The sequence below is a fragment of the Actinia tenebrosa genome, unplaced genomic scaffold (assembly GCF_029948245.1).
Source record: "Actinia tenebrosa isolate PJP-AT-01 unplaced genomic scaffold, QUT_ActTen_1.0 PGA_scaffold1__47_contigs__length_23844297, whole genome shotgun sequence".
Taxonomy (NCBI): Eukaryota; Metazoa; Cnidaria; class Anthozoa; order Actiniaria; family Actiniidae; genus Actinia; species Actinia tenebrosa.
In genome coordinates, this window is record NW_028292578.1 from 16,946,460 (window position 1) to 16,962,069 (window position 15,610).

The following is a 15,610-nucleotide window of genomic DNA, read 5'->3' on the forward strand; positions in this document are numbered from 1 at the left end:
TTCAATGGCGGCGCTTTCAAGTTTGTCTGAGAGTACCGTAAAAACTGTTCGCCTAACTTATCAAGAACTCCTTGAATTGGCAAATATCTTAGACAACGAGAAGAAAGAGAAGTCACCTAAGAGTAAAAGCAAGGAAAATCTCGAGGAAAATGAATCTAGGGTTGTTGTTTCGCCAAGTAAAGATGAGAGGACGAATGTTGACAAGGATGAGGAAAGTGAATCAGTAGTTTTAGAAACGAAGACAGACTCAAAGAAAACTGAAAAGAGGACCAAAGAACAGAAGAAGGGTAGCAAAAAGAAAGGTGAAGAAAAGAGGAAGCACAAGAGTCGATCGCATAGCGATGAAAAGCACAGTGGACGCGAAGACGATGACGAAGTTTGTTCGCATCACAACAAAGAAAAACGTGAAAAAACTACCAAGGCTGAGAAAACACAGAATGATTCAACTGAGAGCTCAGTAGATGTAGAAGTTTCAGGCTCGTTGAAGGGCAAAGAAGAGAAAAAGAGTCCTCGTAAACGTAGTCCTAAGTTGAAGGAAGGTTCAGGTGAAAAAACAGCTGATTTAGAGGATCATGTTGCTAAGTTACGACTGGATGCCCATGGAGAGGAAGAGGAAAGGAAGAAGGATACCGAGGAAGGAAACTCACGTAAATCTAATAAAAACATCAAAAAGAAAACTAAAAGTTCCGAAGAAAGGGATAAAAAACATTCTGAATCAAAAAGGAAAGACAAAAAGAAATCAGGTGTTGTGGAAAACAGCAAAAAAGACTCATGTGAAGAGGAAGGGAAAGAAAAAGAGAAAAGAAAACGAAAAAATGATAACATAAAAATTGATGATAATTGTTTTGAAGATGAGCATAAGAAACAAGGTATTTTGAAGTCTTCGCCAAAGGCAAAAGGTATTCATGTTAGTTTTAGTGAGGATATCGAAGATCCTCACTCTAGTGAAAATAATAATGCATTAAGAAGTGAAGAAAGAGGGATTATAAGGATTCCCGAAGGGATTGATATACATCAAGAAGATGGAAAGATCAGAGGAAGCACAGAGTTTGAAGAATGTCTTCTAGAGATTGATTATCATCATCATGATGTCAATGATGGTCATGATGATGATGATGAGAGTATTTCACAGACAGCTGAAATATCACATGACATACCTTATGACAAAGGTGTTCACCACCATGACAATCCTGATGCCAAACCAATTGATAAAGGAAAAATAAGCACCATGGAGAAACGACTCAAAGCCTTAAATCGGCAAAGAGCTCAACAGCTAATAAAACAATGTCATCATGCTGAAAATAGCCTAAGTAATCTTCTTTCCAAAGGAATATCTGATAAAGGAAGTTTACATAGAGTATGTACACTGAGTAAAGAAATACAAGACTTATACCAAGGTGTTATAATGCTGGATCTTGGTTTAGCTAATCAACATGATGTTGACCAGTTACTGTGGAAGAATGCTTTCTACCAAGTTATTGAAACATTCCGAAAATATAGTAAACTTTTTTTAGGTTATTCAAATCAAAAAAATATGATGTCTTCCGATGATATCAATAAGGAACTTTATCAATTCCTGGAGACAGCATCTTATTTTTACTCTGATCTACTTGGGGGACTCCAGAAGACATATCACTTTGAAGTCCAGGATATTGTGAGCCAGCCAAGGAAAGCTGAAATGTTGGGTAGAAATGTAAGTACTTGAAGCATCGAGCAAGCTGATGAAGTACAATGCTCAACAATTGTATGACCACTTAATGCATTCCCATATTTTTATGCTGAGAAATCTTGCTGCAAGAGAAACAACTTTGTGTAATATTTTGAAAAATCATGAAGAAACATGTCATGCACACTTTCCCAACAAACATTAATTAAGAAGTAGTTGCATATAAATAAAAAATTATAATTTGCACCATATGCACTAATATGTTACTCTCATTATGCAGCTTCTATAATATGCACACATACAACCACTGGCACACTGGGCTTAATTTTTAAAAAAATACTGTATCAACCAATATGTCTTTGAATTTCAGGCAAAGCTAGCTCTACTTAGCTGTCACTACATCCTTATCTTTCTCGGAGACATTGAAAGATACAAGGAACAGCTTCACACATCAAAGAGGGTTAACTGGGGTGCAGTCAGGACCTGGTATTTAAAAGCCTCAAAACTTGCTCCTAAGAATGGAAAACCCTACAATCAGTTGGCCGTTATCGCTGTCTATGCTAACCGTAAGCTGGATGCAGTTTATTATTATGTTAGAAGCCTGGCCGTTAGTTCTCCTATCCTCACAGCCAAGGAGAAGCTCACAACTATTTTTCATGAAATTCAAAGAAAGGTAAGAAGTGATTATCTCCCAAAAAGCTTCTGTGATTGGGTAAATAGACCTTAAGCTTGGGCATAATTTTTTACCATTTTAGATCTTGTGTCATTCCCTAGAGTAATATTTCTTTCTTTAATGGTTGCACATGAGAAGAAATATGAATAGGAATGCAACATGAATGAAAATTTTTTTTTTCTCAAGAGAAAGACGCATGGATGGAAATGACAAAAATATGACCCAAGCTAAAGAGATAGCTGTTTTCCAATGAAAATGCATATACCTATGTAATCTTGATATAACTACACAGACTTGCTACACTATAAGATTTTCATGACCATAAAAAAATTGCTACATGCATGCAATCAGACTCAGACAATAGCGAACCAATCACTGTTGCAGTCATTTTCCCAATGGAATTAAAATCCTGTCCTACAAACTAAACAGTATTATTCACCTACCAAAGAAATGCGGCTTATTCACCTATTGGGCACTCTTAGTCCCAACGTGATTAATGAACGCTTTACTTTCAACTAACCTTTTCTTTTGTCTTTTGATTGTTTGTTTTTGTTTCCTTGCCTACCTTGCTCTCATTGGTTTCTTTTGTCTTATTCTATCATATATACACTCCTTTCTACCACTTCTTTCTCTTTTACTCTGACGAAGGACTAGCGTCCGAAACGTCAGTAAGTTTTTTCATCTTTTCACGGTGTACAATTTACCTTTTCATCATAACTAAACAGTATCTGTTTTAAAGATACACCATGGATTATGAAGCAGTTTTCTATTCTTTTCACAGGACTGTAAACTATTAAGACAATTTTAAAACAATTTTCAGGGATCAGAGCTTCAAATTTAGAGATATTTCAGATAATTTTTTAAGCTTCTGGGACATAGTAATAGTAACTAAGGGGAATCAAAACAATGCCAGTTATGGTATTTTACCTTAGTTTAAGCTTTTCATCATTCATTTTACTGTTTATTCATTAGGCTGATCAAGTCCAGCAGGAAGAAGAGATGAAGAGAAGACAGCAAGAACGCCAGAGGACTGCACATGATAGGAGAGATACCCCTCGAGGGCATGGAAGGAACGTCTTTAAGGAAGCAGCCAGGGAGGTTGGACTAGTTGCAGAAAAAGAGCCAAACAATACAGGAAGGTACTCTATCATGGAAAAATATATCAAACAAGAAGATCTTTTAAAGACCCCTTTGAAAATTAATTTGAATGTGAGGCTAGATTTGCATTCAAAAAAGGGGTGTATTAGTTGAATTTTATAGAAGATTATTTTGAGATGTAGCAAGTAAGCTAATACTCCATTTTATAGTTCCATTCCAAGCCGAGGTTGGGGTTTCCGCATATGATAAAAAGTATAGGTTTGCTATGCACGGAAACTCCAGCCTCGGCTTGGAACGGAACTGTAAAGTGGAGTATTGCCTGGCTACTGTGTTTATCAGAGGATAGAGATATGTTTCTGCAAAATTGTTCAAAAATATTTTATAACAGCAATATAAGATGGCTGCTTTTGTCTCTGTATTGTGATATAAACACTCTGGGAGCTGTAGAGCACTTGAGAAGCATGAGAAACACTTGGCTACACCTTGTGTCCCTAAGCTTGTTTCTCTCTTGCTCTGAAGCCACCAGCATGTTTATCACAGTACAGAGACATGTGTGCATGTTTTAAATTGCTTTTAATATAATATGAATTACCCATGCTTTATACTTGTATGATATCCTTAGTTTGATTCTTTTTAGACATGAAATTTGGGTCTTCATGAGGCAAGGTAAATGTAGAAGGCTTATTCTCACTAATCAAGGGAAAATCCAACCAGTAGATGCCACAGGAACCCCAATCACCAAAGAGCACCAGCAAGAAAATAACCACAGGGATCCCATCAAAGAATCACCAAAGATTTCTCTTCAAGAAGTAAGTTGTTTTTTTTGGGCTTGGATGATTTGTATAGAACTCTAGGCCCACACAGAGTCAAGGGGATGGGTGCATAGTAAAATTTACAAAGGAGGATGTACATGTACATCACATCCTTAATTCATGAATTGCAAATTCGCAAGCTATTTTTACCTTCCCTCTTAAAAATAATAATTATATAATAATAACCTTCTTACTATCATTACTATTAGGTGAACAAGAAATTTATGCTTCATTTCCTTTGCGCACATGGTCTTCTCTACACTAGGATTGGGTAAATAAGCTGTGCATGATAATGTTTTTAGAGTAAATGCCATTTTTTAAATTTTTCATTAGAATTTTACTTCTCACAAAGTATTGATCAGCTAATTAACCTAATTAATAATTAGAGCCACAGCTTGAATTGTCTAGGTTCAATAGCCTATGAGGCCAAATAGGCTACTGACTCATAGAACATGAGGGCTAGAGGTCTAATTGTTTTAGTATTAAACCTACTAATTGGTCAAATGAATGGATACAAAAAAATTCAAATTAGATGGAAAAAAATTATTTTTTTGCTAATTAAAGTAGTCTATTACTGATAGACCACTAGTAGATTGGCCAATCAGTGCACAGGAATTGTAATAAACCATTAGTAGGTCTATACTAATGAGTGACATCTGTCCTTTCTGTTACAGCATGGAAAGGCTTCCTAGCCTACAAGTACAGTTGATAGGAGAGCTGCACACCTTGCTGGGCTTCCCCCAGTGCTCTTCTGTCAGTTACATCAGCCTGCTACAGATGTCTGCTATTAGCATGTATGCTATTGATCACACTGCACCAAGAGGTATGACACTTCAAAATATCCTGTATATATTTATAGGGTCATAGTCTGAAGAAATACTGCTGAAGAGGGGGTCCACATGCAGGCTGCTTAAAACTACCAAAGTTAAAAAAGATTGAATGAAAGTATTGAGTCATAGTGAGTGGCAGTCATTCACTGAAAGTCAACAGGACTTAAAATAATGGCCGGATGTCAGACAATATCTTTTCCTTGCCAATAATTTGACCAGTAAAGTTTAGCCAGAAATGAGGTATGACTAAGCTACTGTAAAACTAATTTGGCCAGTTATCATTACCGGAAACTGATTGGCCATGGTCAAGTGCAGTGTCACGATAATGCACTAACTTGCCTTGATACAGAACAGAAGGTGATAAAGACTATAACTATAGTACAGTATATCTTCATCTATTTTCTTCATTTTCACAGAAAACCCTGAACCATTTATCAGAGTCGGCACCCCACAAGACCAAGCACTCACCCTCGCTATAGATATGCTGATATCAGTGCTTAATGCCTGTACAGAACTCCTGATGAAACCTCAGGAAGATAACTGTCACCATGGTAACGGTATTGAGCTAAGTGCTACCTTAAGACAGTTCATTCCTGCTGTAAAGGTGTGGTTTGATTGGCTAACTTCTCATCAAGATTTATGGCAAGCTTCTAGCATTAGGTAAAAAGAAACTTTTTCTTCAAAGAATCATTTATTTTGTTTGTGAGAGAACTTCATATTTTTATATTAGTAATGATGTACAGTAGTAAAAAAAAAAAGAAAACATTTTTTTCCAACCACCACTCCCCATACGGGGCTCTTCCATGAGGTTCCCTCCACACGCACTACCAATACATTCTATATTTACAACATACAACACTCAACTCACATGTTGCTTTTTCCGGAGGGAGGAAACTAGAGATCCCAGAGAAAAGTCCTTGTGGCAAGGGAGAGAACAACACATCAAACAAACTCAACTCACATATTTACAGTATGATACAGTCTGAGCCGGGGCTCAAACCCGGGCCACAGCAGTAAGAGGCAAGTGGCACAAACCACTACCCATGCCACCCTACTGATTTGATTTCGATTCTTACCTTTCAGTATTCATAGAACATTATGGGAGTCCATTGCTCAGTTCACAAACTTGCTGATTCAGCATGAATCGCCTGAATTTGAGGAAGAGGAAGATGGTGAGATAATGTGTATCTGTCGTAAATTGCTCTGGGCCGGGTTGTTCAAAGCTGGATTAGCGCTAATCCAGGATTAACTCTATAGGTCTTATTAGGAGTTAACCCAGGATTAGCACTAATTGGGCTTTGAACAACTGGGCCCTGAAATTTTGCACCATATCATATTTTTACATGCAGTTTCTGATAATGTTACCAAAATCCTAAATGTTTTTAAAAACAATTTTGTGACGTCATCACTTCGGTACTCTCCCCTTTCTATGCCCCTGATATGGAAAAACATTGCATCAAAACAAATAAAATCTATTTTTCATCTTAACCATTCAGGTGAAGTACTTGTGACCCTCAGGGAAGATGAATTCCTAGCAGGCTTCAAGCCACTTGCTGATGCAAAGAAATATTCCATGACAGTCAGAGACCCTCAACTCAAGGTATGGATTTCATAGCAGTGGGGGAAAATACATCATTCCAAACCATATCGTTAAAGGAGAAGGGGTACAATCTCTGCTGTTAATATATCTTTTTGTGCACATTAAGTGTAGTGGTTTACCCAAAACCATTTTCCTGGACAGTACAATATTACTGCATGTTTTCATGGCAAGAGATTTAATTTTGCTTCCAAAAGGAGAAAAATTCTAATTTTTTGTTCTACATGGCTTTCTTAAGACTCTTACTCATCCCATCTGTAATGTTGAGTAATATTGCATTTTTCTTAAAGCCAAATAACTTTTTTTTAATGTTTTTGTTGTTTTCTTCAAGGAATTTGCTGAAAACCATCTTCACATTATTGCAGTAAAAGATTTTTGTAGACTGATGTCGTCAATACCAAACCCTACACTGCAATACTGTCAGGACACTGAGCAATACACTGCCGTTATAACAAGTATCCCTGCATCCCAGCCACAGAACAGTTCATCTGTAAATGTACACATGGATGTTGATCATCAGACCCCTGATCATCAGGTACACCTAGTTTACTTGTCATCTTCTCTTATTGCTGGAATTTCCCTCCAGAACAAACAGCCTTGGTTCTGTCATTTCAGTCAAGTCATTTCAGCACTTTAACTCCTTACCCACCCTACCCCCCCCCCCTTAAACAATAAATTAATTAGTGAGTTAAAATCCCTAATTAAAAACTCTTACGTGCAGTCCCTGTCTCAATGGTCGCCTCAACTCTTCCTCCATTTTCCACTCCATTGCCTCATGCATTGGTGATGTAGCACTACAGTTGGCCTGTGATCAGTGGATACCAATTAAGCCCTCCTTAATTTATGAATGTGATTAATTTCGCATTTAGGAATCATATGAGTCAGATGACGTCATTATTGAGAGTGTATTGGAAGATGTTGAATCTGGGTAAGAAAAATGTGCTGCACTAACCATTATATTAAAAGACTCTTCCCTTCCTTTCCTTTCCTTGTTCCTTCAGAACCCTTACTTCCTTCCTTTCTTTCCTCCCTCTCCTCCACTCAACCTTTCCTGAGTCTTCCTTCCTTCCTTTACCACTCACTCTCCCTTTATCAAAATTTCTTTTCTGACTTTCCTTCCTCATCAAAACAAAGTTTGCTACAAGATATTAATACTCACTTGAATGCTATTTTCAGTGATGAAGCAGACAAAGGATTCAAAGAATTGAAGGTAATGAAATGCCACACCTTTAAAGATTATATGCTTGTCTCTTCCATTCTCTTTTACACTGGCAATCCTGTATCTAAATATGTTGTTTTATATCTTACCGTGAAACCAACAGGCAAAGAAAGAAAAACTTACCAGAGAATTAGAAGACCACCAAGAGAAACACAGTAAAGCCAGGGTAAGTATGTCAAAGACGTCCTTCATATGACCACTGCGTGACAACCCAACAGACATCTGTGTAGGACGCTGTGGAAATATTGCTCATCAGACCCTAAAGGCTGGCACCTTCCTACAACTCGAGTCTTAGCGTGTAAATCAAGCCTACAACTCGCCTACGACAGACACGAACGTGTTGTATACAATAGTTGTAGGTGAAAATCGTACCGTCTAAATGGGCCTCAAGAACGTCATTTCCTTTTTTCAAAAACATCAATTTGTGAATGTGAAACAATTTGAAAATAACAAATGACGTTTCATTGATTTAGGTTTTTACTTTCCTTTGACAAGTTTCGGCAGACCAATTTGTGACATATTTTATATTATTGATGTGACGCTCACAAGCTGTTGTCAAGGATGGCGAATCACCCTAAAAAGTGTTTTGCTTACATTAGAAAATATAGCAGACTACAGGTAGTATGTATAAGACTATTAAAAAATAATCCTTTTGATTGGTTTCAACAGGCTGTGGTCCACGAGAATGTTTCCAGACCACACCTAATGTCAGAGAACTACCCTACATACCTGGTACCAGATACCAACTGTTTCATTGATCAGTTGAGTGGTTTACAAGCCATCGTCATGACTGGGGACTTTACATTAGTTGTGCCTTTAGTTGGTAAGTATTGTCTTGGTACCTGTGATCTTTGCACAGTACTAGTAGAAAGAGTAATAGCCCCTTCACAGAGGCCTGCGCCATCTTGAAAGGCTCTTTGCATCGAAGCTAGATGAACAGTGAGCTTGCAATGATAAAGATGTGAATAATTTTCCAAGGTGTTAAGAAAAGGTCTATCATTGCAAGCTCGCTGTTCATCTCGCTTCAATACAAAGGTACGGACACCTTTCAAGATGGCGCAGGGAACTGTGAAAGGGACTATTGAGCTGGGTAGGTATCATGTAGCATCATTACACAAAACCTGCCAGGGTATAATGCAAATGAAATAAAAAACCTTGTAAATGATTCGGCTTCATGTCCCCTATACTTGATTAAACTAGTCCAGTTAAACCATAGCTTGAAATATATAAGTTTTAGTTTCTTAGTAACTTTGTAACTAAGTAGCTAAGTAACTTTAAGCCAAGTTTGCATAACTTTCATATTTGTAGTTAACGGGTGTCGTTGTGGTCTGACTGCATGCACAGTATTGCATATGCAACAGAGGTGTACATGTCATTAACCATTATGTATTTATGTCTATGATAATTACAGTTATCAATGAACTTGATGGACTGAAGAAGGACCTTATGATTGACAAATATCATGATTTTGCACATGCACAGATGGTCTTGGAAAATTCTAGGTACTTGTGGTAAAATTTCTCTAGGTTATTGTAAATAGATGTCATTTCTGGTCTTGCAAGGCAACCTCGTACACCTCAGTGTTCTTAACTATTTTTTTTCCTTTCTTACATACCCAGAGCTGCTATCGATTTTCTGGAGGATCAGTTCAGTCTTCGGTCACCAAACGTCAAAGCAGTAACCAGCAAGGGTACAGTTATGGATACCATAGCCTTTAGAAGCGAGGATACAACTGCTAGGACGGTTAGTGCCACACTCATTACAATATTACCTAATGCTGGAGACTACACACAGTAACATGCATTTCATGTTTCCATCCTATTTCATATAATGTGGGGTAATGTGAGATATGTTCTTTCTTTCGTTTTTCATACCTTCTTTATATATTTAATTCTTTCCACTTATGCTCCAGGGTAATAATGATGATGTCATCTTGTCCTGCTGTTTACATTACTGTCAGGAAAACTTTGTCAACAGACTTGCAACTGGTAAGCTAAGCTTTACTTTGTGTCATCACCATCATCATCACCGTCATTACCAACATCACCACCATCTTCATCATCTTCTTCACGATTATCATCATCAACATCATCTTCACCATCTTCTTCACGATTATCATCATCAACATCTTCATTATTATCATCATCAGCACACTCATCATCAATAATCACCACTATCATCGTCGTCGCTATCTCAACCAACATCAATATCATCACCAATAATTCTAAACTAATACAGCCTTATACACTTCTTCTTTAGCCGACCAGCCAATCACTATCCGTCGCAAGGTGGTCCTTCTAACTGATGATCGTAATCTACGTGTGAAAGCCTACACGAGAAACGTACCAGTACTGACTGTACCACAGTTCCGACAGATGGCACGGTTATAAAGCACGTGACTGAACAAGTGAGGGTCACATGACCTGTGGCGAGATATCTGAAGTCGCATGGTGATCACATGATCACGTCGACAAACAGCTAACCAGAGGGGTGGGGTATTGACAGTGGCCAATACTAATGTTCGATTTTGAATTCAATTGACCCCTCGCTAAGGTCGAGCAATGGCACAACCGACAAGCTATATAACTAATACCCATTGTTTGACCTGTATTATCAAACAATGTAATGCTGACGTACTGGTGGGGACAGAAGAGTAACATCCAGCTTGTCCTTCAGCATGACCGGGTTACCTCCCTCATCATGGCCTTGCCTCCATATCTGGAACCTAGTGTCAGGATGCTCCCATCTCGGTCTAATGATGGTTTGCAGCAATCCCTATAAGAGTCAAGAGACCAAGACGATGGCCATGTTGGTGGCATTAGCAAAGGAGGCTGATGAGGAATCTTGTGTTAAATACCACTAACATGGCGGCGATGACGTAACGTGCAACAATACAATAGTTTACTAAGGAGTCATGTAAATGGTAGTTACTTTTGCTGAATACGATTACAGTATTTAGCTATGTTATCATTTTGATATACACCTATTTCGAAGATCGTTATCGCACCAAGAGCTTCAAGTAACAAGCCAAGGCTCCAGAGAACGTCGGTACTTTATAATTGATTTATTCATGGTTGATGCAAGTGGCTATAGCTCTACACTAATTATCATCTCAAGCAGCCTTGCTTGGAGCAATTTGTGAAGTCAATAAATGAAAATGCACCATGAATAAATTAATTACAGCTAAAAGTACCAGCGTTCTCTTCGGTCTTGGCTTGTTGCTTGAGGCTTTTGATGCGACAACGATTTCTGAAATAGGTGTAATATTAACGATCATTGTTTAGTTTAGAATATAATTTTATGAAGCCAAGACCTAAAAGAATACTACGTTCTTGCTAGGCACCGCAAACCTAACTGCAGTTCGACGTCGAGCGTATTACGTCAAACTTTCGACATTTAGGAAGGCGTAATAACGAAGTTATGAGAAGAGCCGCCATATTGGATTACATTGATGCCGAGTGTTTCTCCGTGTTGACGGGCGTGTTTCTGTGCCTGATCCCTGGCGATTAGCGGTAAGCCTGATGCTAAAGATCTATAATGACTAGCGGTTACTAGTTGAAACAGACAGGACTGCGTTAAACAAGTGAACAAGAATAGGACTTGAACAGCATTTAAAACGTTTTTACACGTTGCTCAAGTTTCCTTATGCAGCTTGTCGCGTAGACCTGGGCGAGGTCGTAAGAATAAAACACCCATATTAAGCATAGGACAATAGTTTCTTTTTCAAAAGACTTCAATAAAAAATCTAAACTTCCAACATTTTGACGTTTATTTTAACGATCAAATTATTATTCATTACGATTGATACAATTTAATTTTGAACCCCCTTGAGTTTTGAATAATATACACATTTTGTGTACCGATAAATGTAAAACATACATCTTCTTTATGCGCAATCCCCGCGTCACGTGACTTCAGGGAGCTCGTCTTTTGGTTCCTCCCAAGGGGTAGGGGATGTCTAGACAAGTTCCAGGTAGAGGGATACAAATGAAGACCTCTAAAGATAAAATTGCGCGAGAAATGATGTTTTTCACTGATCGGTCTAATACGTAAGGATTTATTCCCGTCCCTCACTGATTAGTCCATTCCTATTGAGCATAGCGATATAACGAGTTTCATGATTGGTCAACAGCTCAGCATTCTATCCAATCACGGCAGCGTCAAAACAACGAGCTATGTGATTGGACAACACCTATGCGTTCCCTCCAATCAAGACAAAGCCAACTTGACAAGCTCCGTGATTGGACAAACACATATACATTCTACCCAATCACGACCGCCAAATTATTTTCAATTCAAGATGCTTTGCCCAATAGTAAAATGGCATATTGAAAGAATATATTCCTTTTTAAATATCCTTTAACTCCCAAAGAGAACAATATATTTGCACAGATCATTGTGACGTTATACAAACCGTCAATGAGGGCCTGTACTTTAAACTATTTACAATAGACATTATTTTGTAAATAATATTCAGGTCAGGGATTTTTGAACCCTTATTTCGGTCCCACCACGCCCCTCGCCTTCTCTTCGGCTTAGGAGGGGTGGGGTGCGGAAATTGAAGCCCGATAATCACATTTATTTCACTCGTCGTTAGGAACAGATATTACATCCAAATGAGTACAACGATAATCTATCAGGCCTCAATTTCCATCTTATTGGGATTTTAAATTTTTGCGAAATTTGGGAAATAGAGGGTTCATTTCTTGAAAATATTGAATTATTTTACGGGTTTTCATTACCTTAAATAAAGCAAGGAGACACAAGTCCCCGGCTTTAGCATTTAGCTTAGCAACATTTTTGCCTATTTTTAAATACATGGTAAGTAGTAAGGTGTGTGTGTTGTGTGGGTCCTGTTTGCTCGGTTTTTAGTTTCACTAAAAGTATTTCTAGTGATACTTTTAGTGAGAATTTTTTGTTTTCTTGAAGCGCATCTGTCTACTGCAAAAAGATGGCTACTTATAATTTTACCCATGATTCTTTGCGCACAATTAAAACATTCAATCTGACCGGCAGATTACATATCAAGTAGAAAGGTATCACAATTAAACAAAAAAAAAAAAAAAAAGCCCCCCTCCCCCCTCATTCATTTATACAAACAAATTCATTGGTATTTGCTAAAATGAATCACGTGTGTTCGCAAAGCTTCAAGGGTAACAGCATAGCCGCCATCTTGTTTACGTAGGATCCAATTCTCCTTCTTAATTCACGTTAAAATTGAATGAAATGGAATTATATAACTAACAAAATAAAATATTTTACGGAATCTTACCTATTTGGTAAATGTATAAATTTATGGACCGACTGTTAGGTCCGATTACCTCGGGTTAAATTCTAATCTTATTGCACGGTCACCGTGGATATTGAGCTCCTACGAAGCCTAAAACTTATTATCATATAGCTTTGCAAAGCATATTGGTTTTTTGGAGTACGTTTGTCTTTCTGTTTCTCTGTTTCTCTGTCTGTCCGTTTCTCGGTCTGTCTGTCTGTTTGCACAACGGATATCTTTCAGAATGTATTTTTCACAAGTAACGTCTGCAACATTGATAGGGTAGAGTACATAGCAAGGGTGCTCCCCACAACTATTAACACGTACGTCTATCGTATATTCTCAAGTTAACTCCGTACGTATCAATAGTTATTGATTCCTTATCAAATCTTGTACTTTGATGACAAGAGATCGTGCCACTGTCAGAGCTGTCTTGGCATCGTGTCGCTCAGCCATTTCTAAAATGCAAATGATTAACAAGATTACCAGTGTTTTACGTCACGTTGCTACGTCACTAGATAACGTCATGTAGTTACGTCATCATTGAATTGCAATAAATTCCTTCAGCTTATGTCACTAACTGAAAAACCTTAATTGATGTCGTCACATATTGTCATCTAATGACGTCAGTTAATAAGAATAAACGACGTCACATTTTAAGATAGTAGATGACATCACACATGGGATGATGTCACAAACACAGATCACATGACGTCATGCTTACCATTGAAGAATTTGATGATATCCGTGAAATCCATTTTGTTGTCCAAAATTATGTCCCTAAAAAATATTTTCAATAAATTGGTTACTCTATTTCAAACATTTTTAAAGTATTTCTAATGAAGCAACATATAACAATATATCATAATCTTCGTCACTGTATTAATAGACCCTTTACAGCACTTGGAATGCTGCTCAATAGCGCAGCGCAACCGTGACGTCATAAAAATGAAGACAAAGGCGAAATTCGGACAAACAAACTTACAAGTTTACTTACAGCAGATAATTTTCACAGCCGATCGCAGTTTATCTTAGTTTACATGGTTTATTATTGTAACTTTGTAAAAATAATAAAATCGGTTCGTATAATCCTCGTAGCGGTTAAGAAGAATGCAATGTTTGTCCGAATCTTCAAGCTATTTTTAGAATCAGTGCGCTGCGCTATTCAAAGGATATAACAATAGGTTACCAATTCTCAGGGATTGAAAAATTATTTTGTTTTGTCCTCCAAATTGAGCTGCTTTTAAGTCGCATGCAAGGAGTCTATTTTGGGGTTCATCTGTGGTGCACTTGCATGGCACTGAGTTAATCAATCACTTACCGGTAAAACTGAAGAAGAGCAAGAGCAATAAACAGCACGAAATGATCAGTACTACAATACATTGCTGCCCAGATGGTCTCCCATACCACAAAGATATCTTCGTAAAGTAGTTCTGAAATACACAACACGACATTGTAACAATTGACCAGATACGTATCAAGGATTTCCCATGGGGGGGGGGGGGGGGTCACTCTTCCACCTAATAAGACAAGGCATCCTCCCTTACCCTCCTCCCCAAAATCATATTTATGTTATAACTAAACTCCGTCACAGTAACAGCATACTAACTGAAGTCAATAGTCCCCTTCACAGTTCCCTGCGCCATCTTGAAAGGTAGCCGTACCTTTGAATCGAAGCGAGACGAACGGTGAGCTTGCAATGATAAAGACGTGAATAATTTTCCACCAAGGTGTTAAGAAAAGGTCTCTATCATTACAAGCTCACCGTTCGTCTCGCTTCGATTCAAAGGGACGTATTTGAAGTATTTGAACATGTTGGTCATAAAAGAATGATTCTCAAGGGAATGTCATGTGACTTGAAATGGGCAATTTGCATACAAAGCTAGAGGTCGAGTGTGGATTGGATAGTTACCTCTTTTGAAGTCGAGCAGAAACCATCGATAACAAAAGTAAAAATGCGTTAAATCGCCATTTGTTTGTAGATGATCGAACATCTCAGGATCCAATACCTGCCAAGACCAATCAACTGGTTAGTCGCAAAACGTGGGAAAAAATCAAAAATAATGATATTGTAAATCGTCTAAAGCAGCAAAACTCGAAAACGCAACAAAAACGTATAAAAACAATGACTGGGCACCCTCTGATTACTCCGGTAGTAACCCTTGACTATTAGTTCTTGACCTTTGGCCCTTTTGACCTTTGGTCCTTTGATCTTTTGTCCTTGACCTTTGGCCCTTTGACCTTTGGCCCTTTGAACTTCATATAATAGACTAAAGCAACGTACCTGAATAAGTGACCTCATGTTTGCAAAATGCAAATCCATGGCGCCTCCGTGGGGGAAGTTTTCGTTCATTCTTTGCATGAGGTGAACAAAACAGCTGTACGTTTTCGCTTCTAAAAATCATCAAACAAAACGAGACTAAATTAAAACTGCGTGCTCTCGTCT

At 38.0% G+C, this 15,610-nt stretch overlaps 2 protein-coding genes across 3 annotated transcripts in view; one reads left to right on the forward strand and one right to left on the reverse strand.

The window, feature by feature from the left end:
• LOC116290488 (telomerase-binding protein EST1A) lies at nt 1–11,652 on the forward strand. Its single transcript, XM_089032248.1, has 18 exons — nt 1–1,693; nt 2,037–2,339; nt 3,312–3,478; nt 4,075–4,246; nt 4,459–4,520; nt 4,924–5,072; nt 5,496–5,739; nt 6,163–6,251; nt 6,576–6,679; nt 7,008–7,211; nt 7,546–7,604; nt 7,853–7,886; nt 7,999–8,061; nt 8,565–8,718; nt 9,307–9,397; nt 9,515–9,638; nt 9,808–9,883; nt 10,155–11,652. Exons 1-18 carry the CDS (start codon nt 5–7, stop codon nt 10,283–10,285), a joined length of 3,915 nt encoding a protein of 1,304 aa, XP_088888374.1. The 5' UTR covers nt 1–4; the 3' UTR covers nt 10,286–11,652.
• The window catches only part of LOC116290490 (small G protein signaling modulator 1), a 20,249-nt gene continuing 16,285 nt past the window's right edge, over nt 11,647–15,610 (reverse strand). For both annotated transcript variants that reach the window (XM_031697531.2, XM_031697532.2), the window contains exons 17-21: nt 15,449–15,558; nt 15,077–15,173; nt 14,486–14,597; nt 13,889–13,944; nt 11,647–13,622 (exon numbers count right to left, since the gene is read on the reverse strand). In XM_031697531.2, coding sequence (XP_031553391.1) covers nt 13,534–13,622; nt 13,889–13,944; nt 14,486–14,597; nt 15,077–15,173; nt 15,449–15,558 — 464 coding nt within the window. In that variant the 3' untranslated portion in view covers nt 11,647–13,533. The remainder of the gene's footprint in view (nt 13,623–13,888; nt 13,945–14,485; nt 14,598–15,076; nt 15,174–15,448; nt 15,559–15,610) is intronic.

What these genes read in the sequence shown, in the direction of transcription:
- LOC116290488 (XM_089032248.1), top strand. Translation starts at nt 5, where the DNA reads ATGGCGGCGCTTTCAAGTTTGTCTGAGAGTACCGTAAAAACTGTTCGC. An exon ending in TGATCACACTGCACCAAGAG is followed by an intron (nt 5,073 to 5,495) that starts GTATGACACTTC and finishes TCATTTTCACAG; the next exon opens with AAAACCCTGAACCATTTATC. An exon ending in ATTAGTTGTGCCTTTAGTTG is followed by an intron (nt 8,719 to 9,306) that starts GTAAGTATTGTC and finishes TGATAATTACAG; the next exon opens with TTATCAATGAACTTGATGGA.